Below are 23,369 nucleotides of genomic sequence, written 5' to 3'. Positions count from 1 at the left end.
GGGTCGTTCGTCGTTTCGTGGTGCCTGGCCAGACGCCGTTCCGCGGAAAACCTAGCGCATTAATGTTATAGGCCCCAGAACCATTAACAGCCCGACGTTTCCTGCAACTATATGTCCATATTTGCTTTTACTTCTCGTTATCTCCTCGTTCGACTTCCTGGTTCACTTGACTAGCCCATCTACTCCGTAGATACGAAGTAGAACCCGGCCAGGGCAAGAGCCGCGGGCTGGGCAGCTCATCCCCCCCTAAAAAGTAAGCAAAACCAGGGCAGAGAGGAAAGACAACAACCAAATACCTCTCAATCTCGTGTTCTCGTGTTCCCAGGGTCTGGAGTGAGCAGCAAATGCATCCCGCCAAGGCACCATAGATAAGAGAGATCGAGGGCCGGGGCCCGTAAATTGGGGGATAATTTTTCTATTTGCCCAGATATTTGAGCCATTTGATTCCAGCTCTCCGGGGCCTTAATGGTGTGGGGGCCTGCCTGAGCAAAAGACCGTTTGGTCGGTGCTCAGCCTTCTGAGAATGTGTTCCAGAGCCGTTTTTTATTCATTGCTTTTTCTCGGAAGGTCGGGATCGGTTAGCGGGGGTGGTTTGGTCGGGAAGGCAGATGATACGTGGGTTTTTAAAACTGTCTAACTTTTCGTCCTCTTTTTCTTCTTCCTCTTCTTCTTCTTCTTCTTCGTTTTCTTTGGGCTCACTTGCAGTTTGAGCTTGAGGCCTGATATTACTTCGTATCTAAGGATGAGCACGTTTCTCGTTACCTGTGGTACTAGTTTGGGAAGCACGGTGCTGTTTGGGACACCAGACTGGATGGGAGGGTCAACGGGTCATTGACCTCCCTCTTATCTCCGGAGGCAGCCCGAGGAACTTGGAGCAGAGCTCTTCTCGCATCTACCCTCCGCAGTCAAGGTCCTGGAGGCATTTGTATCGGCCTTAAGTCCGTATACGAAGTACATTCAATGCCAGCGGTTTACTTTCGGTTTTTCGTGAAGTTCGAGAGTAATTAGAGGGCGGAGGCTAGGGAAGGGATGGGATGGGACGCTCCGTTAGTGTGTTTGAGATGTTAGACGGGGGAACCATGTCTCTCTCTCCTGCCAGGCACACGCAACTGTCTTTAGCCAGATGTTGATGTTGAGACCGACAGAGTGCCATTGAGCATATGATTACCTGCCCGAGACGACACAAAAAGAAATAAGAGTATCAACTCGATGTGTGATCGATTCATTCGTCACGCATATGCCGCTTGGTATCGATGGGAAAAAAGAAAATTGAGAACTGACAACTGAGATGATACGGTAGGAGTTGCCGAAAAGAGAGAACTTTTTTTTTTTTAGCCTTTGAACAGAATAAAATGACGCGCGTTATTTTGGCCGTTCGGGGGACCCAGGGATCGAAAAGGAACGGTTAAGGATCTCAACGACTCTGGCAATATACTACTTTGTGCACACTAGTAATGCAACTCTTGCTCTCACCGAGGTTGCAGTGCTTTTCCGTCACCCTCCTTCACCATCGAATTGCGAATTTTCGGGGACGGACCGGGAGGACACGGGTCGAATGTCGAATGTCGAATGGATCAAGGGCCAACATTGCAAGGTTTGCCGCTGTTCGAAGTACGAGGTCGGCGATCAATTGCAATCTTTTGATTCCCAATGCGGCGCATGTAAGAACTTTAGTTTATTAGTGACGGGGCGATCTCGGAGAATGAGCTGCATACCGTCATTGCGAACCAGATTTTCGATCCGAGGCCATGAGTAACCAACAATACTACTCAGTGCTACGAAGTAGTTGTCTACGAACGCAAGGTCTGCAAGACCCATTGTTGTTCGTACACTGAGAGTGTACACTGTAATCAACTCAGAGCGGCAGTCCCAGGCCAAGTTACTTCGTATACGAAGTAGGGATTGTTGGCCTCTCTGCTTTACGATAAAGGCATCCAACAGCTCTCTGATTATCTTCATATGACACAGACGCAGCCACCGGAGATGGCGACAGGCGAAAGCGTCTCCGCGGCATCACCTGATTACTGGACGATGCGCCTGGGCAGAGCGGGACGAGTCGCCGTTCTCCACTCGTTTCGCGTTTCGAGCCCCGTGGTCGTATTGAGACTTGGAGCACTTATAGCACTTATAGCACTCGTAACAACACAGCGCAGCCTGGCTGGCTGAAGTACATTAGTGCACATTCCTTCGGCATGTTAGGTTTGGACCCGACCCCAACCATTGAGCTCCATGAAACGAAGCTCCCCACTTCTCCGGTGGGGATACTCAAAAAGCTCATTGCTATGGTTATGTACGGATGCATTTGTCACTCCGAAGGGTGCACTCACCCCACCTATCCGTAACTAGTGGACACACCTTGGGCTACCATGGCAAGCCGAGAGTGGCAGTGTACTCCGTACGAAGTACTTCGTAGTCGCATTGTTGGTTGGTGGGTTGCTTCAATCAGGAATTGGTCGATGATTTTGATCATTGATATTAGAGCCGCGCTTTTTTTCTCGATCGCGGTTGAAAGACCGATACTTTGTACTTCGTACTTTGGAACAGATGAGGCACTATTTTCAAGGTACCACACCAGTCAAAACCGGCCGTAGCTCGGCAACAATTTGCCCTCGCTACCAATTTTGCATCCAATTGTCCTGTCCCAGTGCATTTTGGAGACGGAACCGCTAAGAGTACGCATACTTCGTACTTCAATGCGTACTCCGTACACACATACGCCTACCAACCGAGACAGGGAAACCCTGCAAGTATTACAACTCCTTCCACATCCAAATGACATTGACCCTTCCATGTTCCATCATCGAAAAGTTCGTCAGTGGTGTTGCATTACCTGTGTGGCTCCATTGCAACGAAGCAATACCACTTTCCATTACACCTCTTCTCTCTCATCCCATTTTTCACATCTCGGCAGAAACCATAGAAACCTTGGGACTGGAGCAAAGCTCCAAGGAAGATCCCAGACTCTCCCCTCTCATAATCCCTCCCATTTGATCCGACACCCTTCTCTCCACACATTCGGGAAACTTGACCAGTCACGTCGTTTTTTTTTTTTTTTTTTTTTTTTTTTTTTTTTTATTATTATTAATCAGACCGGCCGGTCTGCGGAAACAGAACTAGAGGGGGAAAATGGCCTAGAAAGGGGACGGAATTAGGGCCATTGGATACGTGGAATAACTGTAACAGAATCATCACTCTTGAATGCAACCAGAAAGCACGCAAAGTTACCAACCAAATTCATCTCATCGCGCGATTGTCCTCTTAAATCTGCTCATCACGGCGAAGCGCCGAAGCGCCACCTCGCTATTACTTGTACAGGCAGGCCAGAGCCCAGCCTCGCGTCCAGCGTCGTACTCGGGATGAGCCTACGTCAAATATTATCCTCTGTCCAACTTCCTCGCTTGCCCGGCCCGCTGTCATTGTCCGAGGCCCTTCCTTCCGCCCCCCGCCCCCTATCCCGACTCAGGGCATCGGATGGATTGATCATGGCTGCTCAGGCCCTGACTCACGGAAGACAGGGGCTTCTCAGTAAGCGATGGGGCAGGGTTCGGGGGTTGACATCGTGGAGTCCTCCTGTTGAGTTGAGCCACCCCTTGGTGAAGCAGTGGCGAGACGCATGAAGTAGACTCTTTCAAATCCTTGATGGCCACTCATTTTCGTAGTCCGCAATTCTTAGCCGAAGATCAAATGCGACGACAAAAGGACAACGGCGAAAAAGGAAAACGGGGAAACAGGGGAACGGCGACGGACGACTTCATGTCCGGTCGACCCCACAATCTTTTGGGATGTCATCCGGAAAAGTGGACGGGTGGAGTCCTTAGTTTCCGGGGACCTTTTGTCGTCTTGCCCATTGCCCCTGTGGCTTGCTAGGCTGTGGTGGTGGTGTGCTGCCGTCAAAACTTAATGTTGTCGCGTGGCCGGGCGGGGTGGCCTGGCCAGGCTCGCTGCCACTATCCACTTCTCCCTGACAAGGCACTAATTACTTCGTACTTGTACTTACGGAGTACACCCCTGAGCTTATTGGCCTAACTAGGGTGGTGGAGGCTTTCTAGAAGCCTAGAAGCATTTGGCTGTCCGCCTCGCTGGGCGTGATTGGCAAGCGAGGCGGGCCCCATAAACCACCCTTACCTTTACCCCACCAGCCTGGTTTTTCGTGTTGTCGGTGTCACTACTTTGTTGCTCATTGCACTAACAATACTAGTGGCATCAACAATTTAATGGGAGCTACGAAGTAATCTAGATTACACATAACGGTGGCTCAGACCACATCTGATGAAGCTCTGCACAGCTTCTGAACATTACTCAGAGATCATAGACTCGCTTGTGCAACAAAATCCAAGGTGTCCTCACGCTTCCTAACGAAGGACGGGCATTTCCAAACAAGCCTCCACAATCAATAAATGCATCGACAGTCTGCCCAAAGTAAACTAATAAACTACAAAGTACTTCCAAAAGATCATCAATTCATCAACTTGTCTTAGCCTACGGGGCATCATCACAGGCGGCTCCTTTACCACGTGGTAGTGTAATTACTTTGTCTTACCTCTTCTCCTCCCACGAGGTGACCGAGCTCCTCGAAGGAGGAAGGAGGCCTGATTATCCAACGCTGATGCCGAGATGAGAAAGCGGATCAGCAAGAGGTGTGGGCGTCTCCAACACGAGAAACGGAAGAGTAGGTCAAAGGCAAAAGAGCACGCACTGATGATGTGCACTTCCGGTCAATCATGAAAACATCCTGTCGCCCGAAATAGGACAACACGCCCGTTTTCCATGATCTTCGTGCCAACTCCACAATGTCGCAAGATTTTTGGCCAGGAGAGGTTTCGGCGATGAATGTACCAAGTAGTGTACGAAGCACTTATTCTCATTTCCGTTAAGTCCGTGGCACTAAGACAACCAAGTTAAACACCCCGCCGCCTCCAACAGTTTCCTCTTCCACTGTAACCCCCCCAGGGCGGTTGGATGTTTCATCGAGATCTCGCTCCCCCAGTTTCGCTCACCGATCCGATCCATCCTTGCCAAGAGCTGATGTGGTACGACTTCCGCTTCACCGAGCTCTCACCAATGCTTACCTAAACCTTACAAACAACATCAACTGACACTTCCTACAGGCCACGGAGATTGTAACTCAAGCCATCAATTCCATGTGGCTTCACCGGGGTTGCGGGAGTCGGACAGTCTTTTATCCCGGCCTCTTGGGTGGCCCGGCGTTGCCCGGCGTTTGCTTGAAAGGCGTGGGATCATTAGCCGTGCCACATATTCCTCGGTGTGTGCTCTCCCGACGTTCTCTCCTGGTTGGTCAATGGAGGCGTCCTTCACCGATCCCCCCCCGGACATCGACATGCGTGTTAGTGGGAATTAACACCAACAATATTAACACAAACTTGGGGTAAAAGCCTAAAAGGGAACTCTATATTTGATCATGAAGTTTGCTGTCACATCTCAATATTTACTTTCCAGGGTCCGTTCATCGACGTAGAGAACTGTACTCCTATCTTGCCCCCCTTGTCACTTCCACCGACTCTCCTCATCGTTCCCTTCCTTCGCATTCGTTCTGAGGCGACCTTTCAAGGGCTACTTGCCGGGAGGCTTGCCGGAGCGGCGCAGGCAGACCACACCGGGTACTATCCGGAAAACTGCCCGAGCAATCAATCCGCCAAACTCGCAGGCGCAGATCCGTGTTCGGGCCGCACACACCCCGTACATCCAGGCATCCAGTCGGACTATTTTTCTCCTCCTTAACCCTGCCAGATCGGACCTGGGGTTTAAATACCTTGAAACCTTGGCCTGGATATTTGTCAGGACGACAGCATCTGTCTCATAAAGGTATAACGATCGCGGATGCTGATCTATGTGAGGAAGCCTAGACTTCCGACATGCATGATTCTAATAACAGGAGAAGATCACATTGAATGGGCGAGCATGCACATGGAGGTTGGGGGAAGAGCACCGAAGGATTTTGAGGGACGTCAGCGTGCTTCGTCTCAGCCCCCGCCCAGCCCCAACTGAGCCCTGCATAGTTTACAACCGAGATGTCATCGAGGAGTTTGAGCCCTTATTCGGCATACGACAAGTCGTGATACGCTGATCTCCTCCCTGAAAGGGAAGGAGATCCGACTCTCAGTACATTGAGCGCTCCCAACGACCTCAGTCCCTAGCAATATCGTCTCCCACTCTTCACACACATACACACACACACACACACCCAACCCCTTCCTGCGTATTCTAGATTAAACAGCAGAACCAACAAACGAAAGCAAAGTCTATGCTTCCGCAGGGCTTATGCGGGAAGGGGGAGATGCATGCCCCATCACTCATGTGAGCAGACACCGCATGCATGCCGTTCCGGGGTAAGAAACAAGGTTTCCAGCCCTTCCATTGGACATACGCCGGCAGCTCTCCGACATGATAGGCAAAGCCAACGCCTTATGTGACAATAAAGTGCGAGGCTTGCATCAATGATCCTTTCAAGCGTCTGTCGGATATGCACCTGGTATTATCCGAAGGGGGGAACATGTTGAGGCAACCCGCACGTCTTATCACAGGGTCTTAGATCCTACAAAAAACGAAACTAATTTTCCCTCTTTTTTTTTGGAGCTTACAAGGAGTCGTTAGATGCCTCGCATACTTGCTTGAATCTCTCTTCCCCCCATCTACCCTTCCCCGGTGCATACGCGGATGCAGGCGCTGGGACGCCACCACATAACCGACCTGCTCGCTCATGCATGTTTCCTCCGCATGTTTCTAGATGCACACGGAAAACAAGAATAGGGCGGCAGACCAACATTTAAGGGTCTACTGGATGCCAGGGTCTCCCTAAAAGGAAAAAAAAAAATATTACGTGCGATTTATCAGGAATTGTTGGTGCTTACCTCGCGCCTCATGCAGCCATGCGTCACCCCCAATAAACTAAGGAAATGCGGAGGAAGCAATACCCTTTTCCAAGTATTAGACCTTTGCTTTATTTTATGGTTTAACTCTTTTCTTGGCTTACCGGACTATTGATTCCCTCCGTCCCCGAAATGCTGAGCGCCATCGTCTGATAAGGATGTGGACAGGGAGATTTCGAGGATGGACGGACGGGGGTGCTTTGATATCAGTGAGATAAGGGAGATTAATATGCGATACGCATCGAAGCCGGAGCCTGATATCAGAGAGCTATATTTGGCCATTTCCGAGGAACCTGGCGGTTTCGGAATGAATAGGAAGGTGGACATCGGCGAGGACATTAAAGAGATAGAATTTGGTTCAAGAAGGCTTGGTTAGATGGCTACGGAATGGGGTGGGTTCGTCGATGTGATGTCGCTTACACCGTTGCATCTGTTAGTATTCCGAAAGGCGTCTCCGTCCTCTTCTTCTGGATATGAATCATCATGGTCAGCGAGGAAACATTGGAGCGTGCCTCGACTACAGTGTGTAGCTCAGCGGCGAGAAAGTCCACTGCTAGTCTACCTCTCTTCTGCCGCGATTTGGACAGTTGTTGTTCACCGTTAAGCTTGAAGATAGTCCCCTCTGTCTCTACAAGAGAATCCTCTGCGGTGGAAGAATGGTTATTTTTCAAGTAATAGGATATTCTTTACCACAAACCTGTCGTGAAAGCGATTCACTTGAGTTGTAAATTGTTTTAGAGATGAATCCAAGATCGTAGTGAGTGCTTGCTCTTGGAATGGGCTAAAAATAAGCCCTCTTCTTCTTGACTTCGAATGGAGAGCTGTGGAATTAGATTTTCGTCTCGCGCAATGGCATTGAGACGGTTCGGCCACCAAACATCTCTTTCGCTCTCTCTTTACCCCTGCTCAGTAAGAATGGTTATCGTTCGTGGAGATAATAGCACGAACCTGACGATAAGTGAACATAGCGTCTCAACTTGCCCTTACACATAGAAGTCAGGAGACGGGACTTGTCTCATGTCTGTAAGTGGCCCTTCATCAATATTACCGAGCTCACATATCATCTCTAGCCGGGTGCGTGCATTCCGAGATGTTCGATACCATCCCTTTTCCATTCGGGGACACACATGACGCAAATTGGAAGAAAAAGCGTTCGAGCGGTGGGTAATGTACGAACCATCGGGCCACGGAATCACAATGGCGAGTTCTGGCAAGAAGCTTGGCCAGCATCTAGACTCGATAATAAGTAAGTATAAGAACTGTGGTGGCCTTTTCCGTTGAAAATATCCTCCGAACTGACAGTATATATATATATATATATACACACTTCTTCCTTGGACAAGCAATCGCCCGTATCACTGCCCTGGTCGGCATTGCAAATCAGATTTCTAGACCTTGCGCGCTGCCATTAACCATTCGGTGAGCGGGTCATCCAGGTTCGCCCTTTTTCGGTTCTGTTGAAAATATTGTGAGCTCCTCCGTCGACCACATATGGTGCTGGCCCAGAAGAGCGAGTTTATACTTCGTACCGTGGGTCAGAACGGTGGCCAGAGGCGACGTAACCCAACTGATATGAGGAAGCGTACAGAGCTCGGTGGTTTCTCAGCAGCGAGGTTGGCTTGTGGTGTTCATGAGATCAGATAGGCTTGAATATTTTGATCCAAGGAGGTTTTTGCCTAGGGGTAGAATCAATGGGGAGCAGGGTTCGCCGTCTTACTGTCCTTTTTTTTTTTTTTTTTTTCTCTCTCTTCCATTTAAACTACTGCACCGGGAGGATACAGTCCAATGAGGAGAGATCCTTTTTGAGTCATAGGGCTGCAGAGCTGTCCTTCTTCGGAAAAGGGAACCGGAGATCTCAGGATTGGCAGGCGGCAACGTGCGTCGTATTTCGCATGCATCGCTTTTACCGTGTTGAATACGGAGCAGGTTAGTGGACTGACTTCACTCATCCGGAAATGGTCCAGCAAATCGACAGATCGGTTCCTGGAAGGGTGGTATCAAGCACCTGATGGCCTGTTTATAAAGTTCTGAGCTCCTTGTTCGAGGTTGAAGAATCTTGGATCCAGATCAGTTCAATGCGCTCTCAAAGCTCTCCGCTTCTAGAGTAAACCGCATTAATTGATCAATACTCGAATTGATTTGAACCAAGTTCTCCTCATCTCGGTCGAGATATAATCTTTACCTGCAAGGCATGGAAGCGAAGCTCAATTCTATTCTTCAGAATCACGTTGCCACCGGCGAGGACACCAAGGGCAAGCTCCTCGGGGTTTCATTTCTTGTCGTTACAAAAGATGGTTAGTCTTTTCCCATCGTTCTATTCTCAGCCATAAAATCAAGGGGGCAAAAAAGAGATGAAACATCCAGACCCTAGACTAACACATGCCTGTAGATATCCTCTTCTCCGGATCTGCGGGACGCATCGCTCTAGAGACGTCGTCCCCCGCCTGGACCGACAAGTCCCTAACCTGGATCGCATCCATGTCAAAATTGATCACCATCTCCGCGATGATGCAACTCGTAGAAAGGGGCCTCATCGGCCTTGACGACGACGTCAGACCTCTCGTGAAGGAGCTTCGTGAGGTGCAGATTCTCAAGGGTTTTGACGCCGATGACAAACCTTTACTTGAGCCCAACACGAAACCAATGACATTTAGGTAAAAAGAGCTTCCTCGACATATGCAATAGATTGTGGGCTACCACGAACATGTTATGTATTAACCAAAACGCAAAACCCCTTCTTTTATATTAGACACCTCCTCACCCACACCGCAGGCTACGGCCTCGACCTAGCCGACCCAGACCTCATAAAATGGTCCAAAGTCACCAACCGCAAGGTAAACGGCCAATCCTGGTCCGTCGATGGCATCAACGTACCATTGAAATTCGCCCCCAGTGAAGGCTGGTACTATGGCTTCAGCACCGACTGGGCCGGCCGCGTCCTCGAGGCCGTCACCGGCAAGACTCTCGGCGCATACCTCCAGGAAAAAGTTCTGGATCCCCTGGGCATGAAAGACACCGGATTCTGGCCCGAGAGGCTGTCGGCGCATAGGGAGTTGACTCCTTACATGTATCGGCGGAAGAACGGCGAGTTGAAGGAGGGGGAGCCGATGTTTAATGCCAAGGAGCATGAGATTGAGAGTGCCGGCTCGGGATTGTTCACGACGCCGAGGGATTATGCCATGTTTTTGAGCGGGTTGATGGCGGGGAAGGTTGTAAAGAAGGAGACGCTGGAGTTGATGCTGACGCCGCAGTTGGACGAGGCGCAGGAGCACATGCTCAATTTGATTGCGGATATGGTCAAGGAGCAGTTCGCGCCGGAGTGGCCGGGAAAGCCCAAGCTGAACCACGGCATCGGAGGTGTGATTAGCCTGGAAGATATCCCTGGCAAGCGAAACAAGGGCAGTCTTGCTTGGAGCGGCGCAGCGAATTCGAGATGGGTAAGCTTCTTTTATTTTCACACAACAGAGCTAGCGAATTGCTATTTAAATTGAGCTTGAGCTGACAGTTTTTGTGTGAATTAGTGGTTTGATCCCAAGGCGGGCATTGCTGCGGTGGTGATGACGAATGTTCAACCTCACGGCGATGCTGTCATGACGAGTCTCTGGGACCAGCTTGAGAGGGCAGTCTACGAAAACCTCCGCTCTTCCGGTTCTTAATGCGGATAGGTATGTGGAACCATGCGGTGGGGAGAAGAGTGCAAAAACCGCCGCACGTCCGTACCTTGTTTTACTTTTTATTTCTTGGTATTCTGGTGATTCTAGCTATCAGTGCCCATGAGGGACAGGAACCGCTCATCTTCCGTAGATTCCTGGATGGAGTCCATAACGTTATACAGCACCTCTCGGCACTTTTGCCGAAAGCCCAACGCAAGTTTCTGGTTTTCCGAAAGGTCCTCTTCCCCATCTTCCTCTGGGAGTTCAGGTTCGCTGTCCTCTAGTTTCTGAAGCTCCTGAAGCGCCTTTTGCTGGATCGTAGCGAGGATGATTTGGAGGATCTGCGCTTTTTCGCGGGGTAGGTCTGCCGTGAGAACTCTTCGGAGGTAGTCATCGGTGTTTGCGATTGTGGGATCCGAAAGGGATTCATTGTTTCTCAGTATTTGCTCGAGAATATCGAGGACCATGGATGCTTGGGCGTGTTTAAAGGCGGGGAAGAGGGTTGGCTCGAGATCAAGGAAATCGTTCTGAAAGACGCGTCCGATGACGGACCTTGGATCCATCATCGGCCGCAGGGAAAATAAATATTCTAGAGGCTTCTGCTGCTCCGAGCTGCTCGCGGAGTTGGCGTCGGGGACAACCCGTTTACGGACATGGACGTAATCGTTTTGTAGGCTCGGAGACTCTTCTATGACGAATCCATAGGCAAGGAGAAGCTGCGCGTTTGTTTTCATGCCATAATTATTGAAGACCTGGCTGCCAGCCTCATACGAATCCCTCGTGATGAGGCTGCATGAGTTGGTCTCGCTGTTGATATCCCAAGAAGTCTTTGCCATCATCGAATGATTTCCGATATCGTAAAGTGGAAGTAGAATAGAGAAGGAATTCCAATCAACTCTTGAGCCATCTAACTCGGACTTGTTAGGTACGACGAGCGTCGGCATGAAGCTTCGGCTCGTGAAGATGAAATACGCCCAATTATACAAGACGCGCGTATAATCACCCCAATTCTGCCACCCCTTGAGCAACCTTCTCGCCTCTTTAAACTCGTTCTTGAGTGTCGCCTTGATTTCCGTGACCGATACCTCGAGGTTCGTTCCGTCTAGGTAGGCGAGGTCCTCTTCCGGCCAGAAGGGAGGGAGGAGCCATGATGATAGCTGCTCTGGCTGAGGAAGGGCGCGGATGTAAGGCCACCAGAAGGAGCTTTTCCCAAGGAGATACTGCTTCATGAGAAAGAATCGACTGATGACGTGTGGTGGTGCCTCGTTGAGGAATTCGGATGGGAAACGGGCGTCTTCGGATCCTTGATGGAATCCTGGGGGAGGGTTGGGCAGCGCATTGAGGTAGGAGAGAGTTATTGACATGGGACAGGTGACGACGGTGTCGCCGGGTTTGACTTGCAAGTCATTCTTTACCCTGAATCCGGCTCCCGTAGCCGGATCCTGGGCGATTTGGATGTTTGGGTGAAGCTCAGCTCCGTGAGACACGGCCCAGGTGCGGAGGGCGTCATAAGGGCTTTCCTCACGAGCGACACCGTCACTCATTTTGGTTTTGTCCCCTTCGATCCCTCTTTGTTTATCTTCGTTTGGTTTTATTTTCTCTTTTTATTTTAATTTTCAAAAACAGGAACTCGGTGACGGTGAAATTTCCAATGGTCACATCGAATTATTCTTGCCCGAGTCCCGCTTGTGAGGACGTTTCCTCTTCTGGCGGAGAATGGTGGGGTAGCTTTGGAGGGGCACGCCTCGGGGCAGAATATCGGCAAAACCCGCCCTGGAATCTCTCTGAATCCAAGTGACGACGATGACTCAGGCAGCGACAAACAGACCCCACCATCGTCATTGCCATCTCCATCAAATCGCTGGGAACCTGCATCTTCACCATCAACCTCATCCGACCATCCTTCCAAGATTTTCGTGGCGATTCTCAAGCTAACCCTTCAAACAACCGTGACACTCGCTATACCTCTATCCTAACAGCGGCAAAAAGGAAAAGAGATCCCTCCAAAGGGCCAAAAAAAAAAAAATAAAAATAAAAACCTCCATTCTCTTCCCCCCCCCCCGGCACGAACCTCGCGACGAGACGATATTGCCTCCCCCAACTTCAACCAACTCCAACTATCCAAACACCTCCTTCGCCCCTCTCCAAAATGAACCGCCTCTTCGGCTCCGCCCCAAAGGGCCCCAAACCAACCCTCAACTCCGCCATCTCCAACATCGACGACCGCATCTCCTCCATCGACGTAAAACTCGCCTCCATAAACGCCGAACTAACCACCTACCAAACCAAACTCTCCAAAATGCGCGACGGCCCCGGAAAATCCGCCCTCAAGCAAAAAGCCCTTAAAGTCCTCCAGCGCCGCCGGATGTACGAGTCCCAGCGCGAACAGCTGCAATCCCAGGTCTGGAACATGGAGCAGGCGCAGACGATGCAGGATAATCTCAAGAACGTGATGACGACCGTCGACGCGCTCAAGACTACGAACAAGGAACTCAAGAGACAGTACGGGAAGGTTGATATTGATCGGATCGAGAGGCTGCAGGATGAGATGGCGGACTTACTGGATGTTGGGAATGAGATACAGGAGAGTTTGGCGAGGAGCTATGATGTTCCCGAGGATGTGGATGAGGCCGAGTTGGATGCTGAGTTGGAGGCTTTGGGGATGGAGGTTGAGATGGAGAGGGAGGGGGAGCTGGGGGCTGTGCCGGCGTTTATGCAGGATGAGTTGCCCGAGTTTGTTGATGAGCCACCTGTGATGGAGGACAAGGTGAAGGAGGCTGCTAGGTAGATGAGGGGAGGTTCTTTTTTTGTTTTCGCTTTTCTCTAGGGCATGATTAGGGTGGCGTTTTTTTGGGGAGCGTCTCTTGGGCATGTGAATGTTTCTCATTTCTTTCTTTTTGCCGTTCCTGTACCAGATCATGCAACATACATAGTCTTGACAGACTGCCAGAGCGTGGTGTATTCAAACCGCCAGTACTCCGTAGGTAGCCACCTTTTTCTCGAACAGAACTCTCCTAATCCTCCTCCCAGTGCTTCACTAACCACAAGCAAGCATTAAACAACAAGCTATCACGATTCTAAGATGGAACTGTTAAGAAGTCATCATCAATACCCAATAATAAGTAGTAATTACAAAAAAAGCAATATCTGTAACCAATACAGGTTCTATGCTGTTTAGTACGAGATATGTTCTTCAACGCCATCTGAGGCGATTCTGACCTGTGTTTTCCCAATGTCCATAACGAATGTCGTAATGTGCCTTGCCTAGCCCTGGCCCTGGCTCCAAAAAACAATGAATACAGAAATCCCAAATAAAGGTAAAACCTCCAGGAGGGGGTTGTTAGGTGTTGTTGCATCCCACATCCAGGAAACGGAGGGGATGCAACGAATCCTGATCGAATAAAAGCAAAACATACTCCATAACGAACATTGAAACCTTTAGACAAGATGGGATTTCCCAGAGTTATGTATCCAACTCCCTTTCCTTGATTTTTTTCTTCTTTGTCCTTTTTTTTTTTTTTTTTTTTTTTTTTTTTTTTGCTTTCGTTAGTCGGTTTTCTCGCTAAAGGTTGGCGCCCTTATTCAATAGGCGCGAAAAATCTCGACACGGCCTCGAGCTCCGCATCGCCGTTGCAAAAATCCCACCCGACAATGACACTCGTCTGACTACAACAAATGATCCTCCGGGCATCAAACTGCAGCTTGAACACCCTCGCGGGGCTTCCGTCCACCATGTGTTGGTGGTGTGGTTGGGCCGGGTGCGCGACGTAGAGGTGGTGATGGGCGGCGAAGGGGGCGGCCGCCGCCGCACCGTGAACTCCGGCATGTGCCGCTGCCGTTGGTGCTGCTGGTGCTGGTGCTGCTGGTGGTGGTGTTGGTGTTGGTGCTGCTGCATGCGGCGTCGCTGGAGCAGTAGCGGCAGCTGTTGAGACCTGTGCGTTGGTCACCTGCCTGCCTGGCCCGTGTGACGCGGTAGAACCAGAGCCGGAGATGGGAGCATGGCCAGGAACAGGAGCAGGCGGTACTGAAAGGTTCTGTTGTTGCGCGGGTACCTGGGGCGCGAGACTAGGTAGGGTATTTGGAGGAGGTGCAGTAGATGGTCCTGCAGCCGACGCCGAAAGCGGGGGGGTGCTGCGGGCTTGGAACTGATTGGCAATCGCCCTGGCGCGGTGTTGTGAGCGCTCTATGGCGGCCGCAACCGTCTGACGCAGCTGGTTGCGCACGTACGGTGAAGTGACGCGGTCGATAGCCCCGTGTAGCTGGCCGAGGTTAGAGAGCATCGCGGGATACGCCAGCAGCGCATTCTCGAGATCGGTAACGCCCCGCGAAACCACCACGTTAATCAAAGCCTGGTACGACTCGGGGCCTGCTTGGGAACCTGGTGGCGGAAGGATTGGACCAGCACCACCCCCCTGAGACTGTGGTGTCTGAGCTGGCGGTGGTGTCGGTGGTGGAGGACCCGCTGTCGTGTTGCTGCTTGGGTGGCGGACTGAGGGATGAAGAGTTACTGGGGGGTTGGACACCAGCGGTGGCAGTGCCTGGCGCTGGGCCGCGATTTGTGCCTTCTCTTGGTGGAGGTGGTGCGCATCCTTCCAGATTCCCTCCTTGTCACGACGCCAAATTATAATGCTCTGGTCGTAAGACCCCGATACGATACGTGCGTATTTGCCTCCGCCGCCGCCAGGAGGAAGGTTGGCACCGTAAGCGGTAATGTCTTCCGGTCGCCTGCTTCCGGCGTTCCCACGACGCCGTGAATGGGCTCGAGTGGGTTGACCCGCATTTGACACGGCACCCGTCTCCAACGCCTTAAAGTATTCTTCGTCAATGAGTCTCGCAGCCTCGCGATCCTCTTCTTCACTGTTGGGCAAGTCGCCGAATCCGGCTTGTACCGTTCTCACCAAGTGGGTGTGCGCACGGAGGCTCGCTACTTCTAGACCCGTCGAGCTGTCGAAGACCTTGACCTCGTTGTCGCTGCTGCCGCTGACAATTCGTCGACCATCGTACTGGACACAGGCAATGCCTTTTAGGTGCCCGAGGATAGTGCGAGTACACTTCTGCTTAGGCCAGTCCCAGACCTTGATCGCCTTGTCACCGCTGGCAGAGACAACCTCGTCGCCGCAAATCTGAACGGCATTCACGGCGGCGTTATGGCCTTGGAGCGCACCGATCATCGTGTACGGCGCGATCACAGGAAGTTCGTCGGCGAGGTTGGGCTGGTACCCGTAGTTCTTCATCTTGATGGGGACGGGGTTGACGAACTCGCTCTGGGGATAACCCACGTCGCCGTAGCGGAGCGGCCGCCGGTTGAATATCTTGATCGTCTTGTCTTTTGAGCATGTCACGAGGATCCGTTTATCAAACTTGACGTTCAGCACTGACTCGCGGTGTGCCTTCTGGAGTCGCTGAATCAGTTTGCCCGTAGAGAACTTCCACAGAATGACGTCGGAGTCGCTGCTTCCCGAAACCAGGAGATCTTCCTCAGGATCGGCGTCAAATTGCAGGCATAGGACGGAGCCGGAGTGCGCAACAAGCGGCGGCAGTATCAGCCGGCGCGTTTGCATGCTCCAGATACGGAGCGTTCGATCCCTAGAACCACTGACGAGATACTCGGATGTATATTGCAGGCTGTAAACGCACTCCTTATGGCCTTCTTCTGGATGGTCTGGATGCGGGAACTGGAAGTTTGTAAAGCGACCCAATTCCCAGTTAGACTCGAGGCGTCTCCTCATGGAGTACAGATATTTCCAGTTGATAACATATCTGTCATCACGAGGTTCCCAGTTCCAGAGGGTGGATGGCATGAGGCCATCAACATACTGAGGCGGGAGGCGCTCCAGAAACCGTACCAAATTCGGGTCCTCGTCAAGGGCCGGTTTTTCCTTGGGGACTTGGGGTTGCTGCTGCCCAGCCGGGTCATTGATAGGCAGGTCGGCAGACCTTCCCCGCGTCGCATTGCCCATTTCTACATCGCCTGAATCCGGTGTCGCATGGTCCGATGGAGTCGCGGATGGGCCCGGTAGAGAAGCTGTTGACCAAGCTGGGCTCTTGAGAACCGTACTAAAAAAGTCGGGCTCGTAGTGCCTCGGGGCCCTATCGGCATCGAGCATCTCGCAGTCGGCGTCGTCTTCTGATATCGCTCTCTTTCGGTTTATAGGGCGGCTATCGGGTCGAGCAGCGGCCTCTCGATTGGCTTCACCAAGCTTGTTCACCCTCTCCTGCCATTTCTGGATCTCGGAGGGCACGACCGACCAGCCCTCCATATGGTATAGTCGTCGCCAGAGCTTCTTGTCGAGCGTAAGGGCGTGCCAGGTTCGACATGATCGCGCCACGCTTATGAGAGAAGCCGGGTCGAGAAATTCAAGGATCTTTAAGCATACTTCCGGAGGGAGATAGTGAACGAAGTCGATATAGAGCCGAGGGTTTAGGGTCTGGACGATTTCCGCAATCGCGGGTGTCGGAAGCGAGTCAAGAACGATCGAGGCGATCTCTGCAAATATTCATATTTAGCTCTGAGGTAGTAAAGGACGTTTGCGGCACCGATAAGAACCATGTGCACCTGTAGCAGTATGAAGTCAGGAGGCGCGACATGGGATATCTCGGCATCACAACACAAGACGATGTTGTGCTAGTCTCGAGAAATTCCGACTAATAATATGGGCCAGTGAAACTGGAAAGTCATCGAACTTACTCTTCTTGAGAGAAAGCGGCATTCTAGGGAGTTCCCTCGTAAGCCAGTCGGGCAAATCTGCGAGGCTAGGAGGACCCGTCATGGCCATGCCATACGAGGACAAGCTGGGGTTTAGGGGATCTTCGGAATAGCCCTCGTCGGGCTGCTGCGGCGAGAAGTTGTCCATGGTGAACTTGCCAGAGGCGTGGCTTATTGAAAACTAGGCTTGCGCAGCTTCGGGGAGGCTGCGCTCCGGGTAGGATGGAGGTCAAGAGGTGTAGGTCGGTGAGGAAGTCCGCCGATGGTCGATGTCCTACGGAAGACAACAGAAGAGACGACCTGCTGGCTTGCTGGCGTGGTTGGGTGCCAGGACAAAAGCCGAATTCGCGGACAGATCAATATAAACAGACGAACAATTCATGCCCCTAGCAAGGCTTCAGGGGAGATGGTTGCTGTCTTGAATAATTGCCTGCGGCTCACACCCCTTCGGAAACAATGCTTCGTGAATGATGATCATCTCGTTGAATCAAGGCGCAATTGTTGCTGCCTCATCGAGGGTCTGACTAATCCATCAGTTCGCCTGATTGCTCAGCTCGGAGGCTGAAATATACTTTCCTTCATGTCGCCTCCCCACCTCTTTTAATCTTGGCGCCCATCGATTGGGAGCGGCAGTGATCGATAAAATCAAGACTTCCATCTTCTTTCTTTCGAGTTTAGAGTAAGAATGGGGTTTTGAGGCCTAATACCTGATTCGCTTGAAAATGCTACACTTTCTTCAACCACACCCATTGGCACGCACCACTCAATTAAGCTTTAAACAAGTGGCTCCGCTTAGTCTTCTTGTCTTTTGCTTAGAGCTGGTGGAGTAGAATCGCATTCCTCTCCTCTCTAATCTCTTCTCTACCTGACACCCCATCCTCCATGTCGAATATTTCACTGAATAGCCACATCGATCAATGGACTGTATGTTTTCGGTGGTTGAGGAACGAGGTCTGCTGACCTAACCAATGCAAATTGCGATCAACCCCCTAAATCACGGCCGAACACAGGAGTATCATGAGCTCCAACTTCCGTCACCACAGTAAATTTGCATATTATCACCTGGCACCTTATCCCGTGCCAACCTAGCAGTTGTCATTATCGCGCATCTATAACTGTTCTCGCCCCAACCTCGGCGACTATTCGAGGACCAGAGTGTTTTGCAACATTCTCCCAATCCAGTTGACCCTATCCTTCAATCATTTGGCACCGCCGAGACTGAGGATATATCTACCTCTCTCCAGATTTGCGCACGAATATGCCCTTGACTCGGGAGGAAAGGTACCATCCGCTGCCCACAAGTCAATAAGGTATTGCATGGGCTCTAGTTCTTCAGGCTGTAGCATGCCCAGAGTAGTCGCCGTCAGGATGAAATGGCTGAAACAACTATTCAGTTGTTTCTCGAGGCCGAGATGGTAAAAGGGGTTGATGAAATGAGCCCAATAAAGATGAGCATAGACCCGGAATATCTGGCGGAATATCAATTGGCAAGTGCCTCCGAACTGGTTTGGGAATCCGCTTCGGGCACCCAACCAGGCCTCGCCGTCGATTTGGGGGACTTCGTTCGATCCTGTGGGCTGAATAGCGTAGGAAACGCCGGCGGGATCGGTAGGAAACATTGCTGGGTCATCAATCTTTCCAGAAATCCACCGTTGCATCAGCATCATATACTCATGCGCCGGAAGCTCGACGGGCTGCTGGCTCTTGTTGAGCCAAGTATACGAGTGATTTCTGTCTTCCATTAGTTATAGTTAGAGGCTTCCAAGGGAGGACCACGTACTTTCCTGCCGACATCTTGGGGCAGGTCGTAGGGTTACATATGCTGGTTCCATCATCCTCCTTCTCGTGAACAATACGGACAAAGTTCCATAAATTTCGGTAGTGCTCAACCGCTAGGGACCATCAGAAAACTAGTCACTATAATCTTAGATTGCCTGGCATTTACCTTGATGCGCTATCCATTCGCCTTGCTCAACAACCTTAGGCCGAGCGCTGAGGGTCATGAAGTTGCCCTTGACGATGTGCTTGGCGTAGGCGGTATTGAGCCACATTGGGAGGGGTCGAGGGTAATCGAGAGTCAGAGGCGACGCCATTCCCATAGACTCAGTAAGTGACGGCGACTCCGGTAATGAAACCCGAGGCACCGGTGTCTGAGATCGGGATTGACTCTCATGCCACACTGGCGGGACCTCGTTAGTAGAGGCTGTTGGGCTTTTGTTCACCGGCGCCCCTGTCTTTGAGGAGGTGCCTCGTAGGCGGGCATTACTACGGGGAGGAATAAGTTGGGGAAGTCCTACAAATGCTTCGTGGTAGTTATCGTAGACTCACATTCCAGAAAATAGATTGGACATGGTTGGAGGCGTTGGGGGGTTTGAGAACAATGAAGCGGTGCGAATTTATGAGCAACGAAAGGGAGAGGTGGGGAAGGCAGGCAGGGAAAAATAGGGAATTGATGGCTCAGGTGGTGTCCGTCATGTCGTGTAACAGTAAACCACCGACTGCCGTGTGCTCCCAGGCTGCTTCCCATTGCCGCTTCGCCCATCACTCGCCCTGGCATAAATTCTTGATTGTTGTCCAGCATATATTGATGGACAAATAATAGAAAAAGATCACGGTTTGAGGTTTGATGGCCTTGTGGCGGCTTCGAGGCTCACCTATACCCTGTATTCCGTGTGCAGGATTTGACACTGCCCGCCTTAGTAAGTGGCCAATATTTTGATGTTCCTTCGTTGCTTGAAAGTTGGTCAGGTAGTTTACATGGGGCCAGGCTTGAGAAGGGCAATGTACCGAGGTACACCGCATGAAGAAATTACGAAATAGCTCCAGCCACGCATATTTAACCTACGTCCACGCCGCAATTCCGATCACAAACCCGTAGCCGAACGGAGCCATGTTAATTGTGTGGCATCAGAATTCCAATTGATATACGAAGTATGAAAAGACCCGTTCTACAGTGGAGCTTTGGTAGTTTCAGGATGAAGAAGCGGATGCCCTGGGCTAGGTTTGACCCCCTTTACAAAGTAGTTCCTCTTTGTTCCAGGTTCCTTCCGGACGTTGGAACAAAAGATACCCCAAACGTCAAGTTCGAGAATCATGCTCAGTGCTAGACGACGTCTTCTTGCTTCGAGATACCAAAGCCTAATTGGAAAGCCCTTCAGTAAGCGGGGACCTGCCCTTAGACAAGCCTTGACTTCGCAACCCCCAGCGAGCTAGCCTTACCCTCTCAACCCCCCTCCCCCCACCCCCAAAGAACCCCAACAGCCCGACTACCGAGCCCCACACCCACCGGAGCCCCACGCCTAGCTTCACGACAATCCCAGAAAGGACGGATACCGGCCGCCGGTAGACTAAGCCCGCATGCGCATCAAGGAAAATTAAGTCCCCCGTCAGGATAACACACCCGGAACGGTTTATCCTGGCGCTCTATACGGCGCCGGCGGTCATCAACCTAAGCGCGAGGAAATTGCTATTCTTTATGGTTACCGCCAATTGTTCCTCGGACCAGCTTCACAATCTCTCCCATGATAAAACCTTCCAAAGTAACACCCTTAAACGTTATAGATTTACAACAGCCCTCATTCCCTCATTCTTGTCTACACGTTCCGCCAAGGGTTTCACACAAAGCGTAGAGTTGTGAAGCGATCGTCGATTGAAGCTCATTGTGTAGAGCTGATACATGTGCCAAATACCTCAAGTCCACCCCCAACTTAGAAAACATTCTCCAAATCAGGTCCAGCCCGACACTGCCTCGCCTCCCCCTGCAGAAAATCGATCCTAATCCCAAAGAAAGCAAAAGATAGAAACAAAAGCAAGACAAAGGAAGCAACCCCTTCGCGCAATTCCATCTCATTGTTTGGAGATCCGACACCTCAAGCGAACATGATGGGCCCAGCCCGACAAGTCCCACCCGGCGAACAAGAACCACCTTGACCTCTTAGAATTGACCCCAAGAGGCCAAAACTCACATTTAAACCTGGACGTATTCAAGGTGCGTTCGAACTGTGCACAATACCCAGTCGCTCCTTCTGCCAGAACCTTGGCATATCATGCAAGGTCTGTAGCCACGTTCACAGTCCCTGTGGCCGCGGAATTCCGCGATACCAAGTGCAGGTGTGGCATTGCTGCTCTTTTGCGCAACTGATCCATCTGCGTATCCAGCCCCCCCCCGGGGCGAACCCATCTGCCACACTTAGAGCACATTTCCTGAAGCATGGTGAAGTTAAAGTTGTGACCGTCACAATCCCGTACTACCTACTGGTAGCCCTCTCCCACCTCTCTCGATCCGTCCCCTCCCAACTCGGGCTTCCACCACAGTCTCAGCCTCCACTTAACTTTCGACTTTTGTCAACCTTCGCTGATTAAAATCTAGGCTGCCGTCACTAGGAGGCGGTTCTCCCCCAAGCCAGTGGCCCCAAGTACAGAGGCCCCCCTAAACCCTGTGGGTAGATGCGCTAGCAAGCTCTATTGAGCCTGTCCCTGGAGACTTTCCGTACCCACCGCAGACGACAAGAACCACCTCGGGAAAGTCCAAGGGCTCCTGAGGTATTCTAGGATTATCGCCGTCGGTATGGAGAGCCTCAGGGCGATGTTCGCAAAGCATGACCCTCAAGCTCAGGTAGGTCTGCCCTTCAGCTCCGTCGGTCTTAACTGTAGTACGTGCCATCCTTGCCTCTAGAAACGGACTCAGTGAATTGAATCCTATAACACCACTACTGTATAATCCACCCTGTCTGAAAAGCGCGAAATCGACCGAGCTGCTTAATAGCCTCAACCCGCTTCTCATCCCACAACGCAAGCCCAGCCTCCCTCCATAGCTCTAATGAGAAGTATCTCTTATTACATTCCTCCTCATCCAGCGTTTGTTCCCAGGAATTAGGTTCCGCAAGCCCATATCCGAACCAGTTCACATTGAGCCGATCTAGCGCGTCAACCCAACCGAACGGGGGTAGGTTTACTGCGTCTCCGATGAAATTAACCACCGCGTCGCCACTTCCCTCCTGTGGCTGCTGCTCATCCTGTTGCTGTAGCTGCTGCCGGGGCTTGTCTCTCGCTGGGTCCGGGAAGTTGATCAACCGTTGTGACTGCCAGGCGAAAGTGAGGCAGATCAGAGGATATCGCTGTAGAAACGAGATGTGCACTGGAATTATATCTAGAGCGTCTTGTTCGCTCCGCGGTGGCGGCGATGGCCGTGGGCGGAGTGCAGCATCTGCGATACTTGGGTGCTCTTGCATGTACGTTACGAGACAGTCTATATGTGAGAAAATCTCGCCGAACTCGGCCTCGTTCATCGGCTCCCTTGCCTCCTCTCTGACAAGGCAGAGCGATGCGCAGAACTGCGTGATGAAGTAGTTGACATGGTCAACTTGCTGCAATTCCCAGGGTTCGAAGGCAGCGAAGAGACCTAGGCGCACGCCTTGATGCTCGGTGGTATTACCAATAGCTGCGGTGTCGTTGTTCGACCACCGAGGTTCGCGCCTCGTTGGAGCCCAGGCATTGCAGACGATCTGGCGCCGGTAAAAAGCCCGTAGCACCCGCTGCCGCTCCACGTGTGAGGGTGGAGCTGCGGCCGGCCCTTCGCCACCAAATGAACGCAACTGCTTCGTGAGGTAGACGCTTGCGATGAAATTCATTTTGTGGAGCGTGCGACAGAGCTGGGTCAGCTCAGAAAAACTCGGGATGTTCCCACCAACTCCTCCTCCTCCTCCACGGTAGCTGCTTCCCAACATGCGCCTGTACACGGCAGCCATGGTGTGAATCTCATCCCAATACACTCGATGATTTTCCGGGTTTTTGTAAGGAAATAGGCAGAGGAACCTGGCATCCGTCAAAACGGGACCGAGCTCATTTTGTAGGACACGTAAAATAATGGGCCGTTCTCGCCCTTTGAAGCGCTGATGGACGAAACGGGAGGTAGTGACGAAGTTGCCGAGTGCGCGTACCGAGTCTAAATGGAACAAGATATTGTCGTAGATCTCGGGTGAGAGAGCGCCGAGATGGCAACCATTTTCTTTGTCGGCCATCTGAGGATATCCTTCCAGGAAAGATTTGGCCTACGGCTGTACTCCTGCATTTGGCTTGTTGATGGGAATGGTGGCTCGTCGTGCCTTGATGAATTGATCTCTT

The 23,369-nt window shown here is 51.5% G+C and overlaps 3 protein-coding genes and 3 pseudogenes across 3 annotated transcripts; 2 read left to right on the top strand and 4 right to left on the bottom strand.

The window, feature by feature from the left end:
* Positions 1-9,078: 9,078 nt before the first annotated feature.
* On the top strand, positions 9,079-10,543 carry SAPIO_CDS7826 (Beta-lactamase; the record flags this gene model as incomplete). The annotated part of the gene is made up of 4 exons (XM_016789613.1): positions 9,079-9,181; positions 9,277-9,541; positions 9,637-10,324; positions 10,409-10,543. The coding sequence occupies 4 exons, from the start codon at positions 9,079-9,081 to the stop codon at positions 10,541-10,543; spliced, it is 1,191 nt and encodes a 396-aa protein (XP_016640730.1).
* A 101-nt stretch (positions 10,544-10,644) lies between these two features.
* SAPIO_CDS7825 lies at positions 10,645-12,084 on the bottom strand (annotated as a pseudogene; the record flags this gene model as incomplete).
* Positions 12,085-12,689: 605 nt separating this feature from the next.
* Positions 12,690-13,328, top strand: SAPIO_CDS7824 (annotated as a pseudogene; the record flags this gene model as incomplete).
* A 790-nt stretch (positions 13,329-14,118) lies between these two features.
* Positions 14,119-17,394, bottom strand: SAPIO_CDS7823 (F-box/WD repeat-containing protein 1A; the record flags this gene model as incomplete). The annotated part of the gene is made up of 2 exons (XM_016789612.1): positions 14,119-17,027; positions 17,229-17,394. 2 exons carry the CDS (start codon positions 17,392-17,394, stop codon positions 14,119-14,121), a joined length of 3,075 nt encoding a protein of 1,024 aa, XP_016640729.1.
* A 1,051-nt stretch (positions 17,395-18,445) lies between these two features.
* On the bottom strand, positions 18,446-19,597 carry SAPIO_CDS7822 (putative Protein kinase activator (Mob2); the record flags this gene model as incomplete). The annotated part of the gene is made up of 4 exons (XM_016789611.1): positions 18,446-18,977; positions 19,027-19,138; positions 19,192-19,511; positions 19,575-19,597. The coding sequence occupies 4 exons, from the start codon at positions 19,595-19,597 to the stop codon at positions 18,446-18,448; spliced, it is 987 nt and encodes a 328-aa protein (XP_016640728.1).
* A 2,358-nt stretch (positions 19,598-21,955) lies between these two features.
* On the bottom strand, positions 21,956-22,993 carry SAPIO_CDS7821 (annotated as a pseudogene; the record flags this gene model as incomplete).
* Positions 22,994-23,369: the final 376 nt, after the last annotated feature.

The sequence above is a fragment of the Scedosporium apiospermum genome (genome assembly GCF_000732125.1).
Source record: "Scedosporium apiospermum strain IHEM 14462 chromosome Unknown SEQ_SAPIO_0111, whole genome shotgun sequence".
Taxonomy (NCBI): domain Eukaryota; kingdom Fungi; phylum Ascomycota; class Sordariomycetes; order Microascales; family Microascaceae; genus Scedosporium; species Scedosporium apiospermum.
Note: the sequence above shows the minus strand (reverse complement) of the source record. Positions and strands in the feature narration are given on the sequence as shown.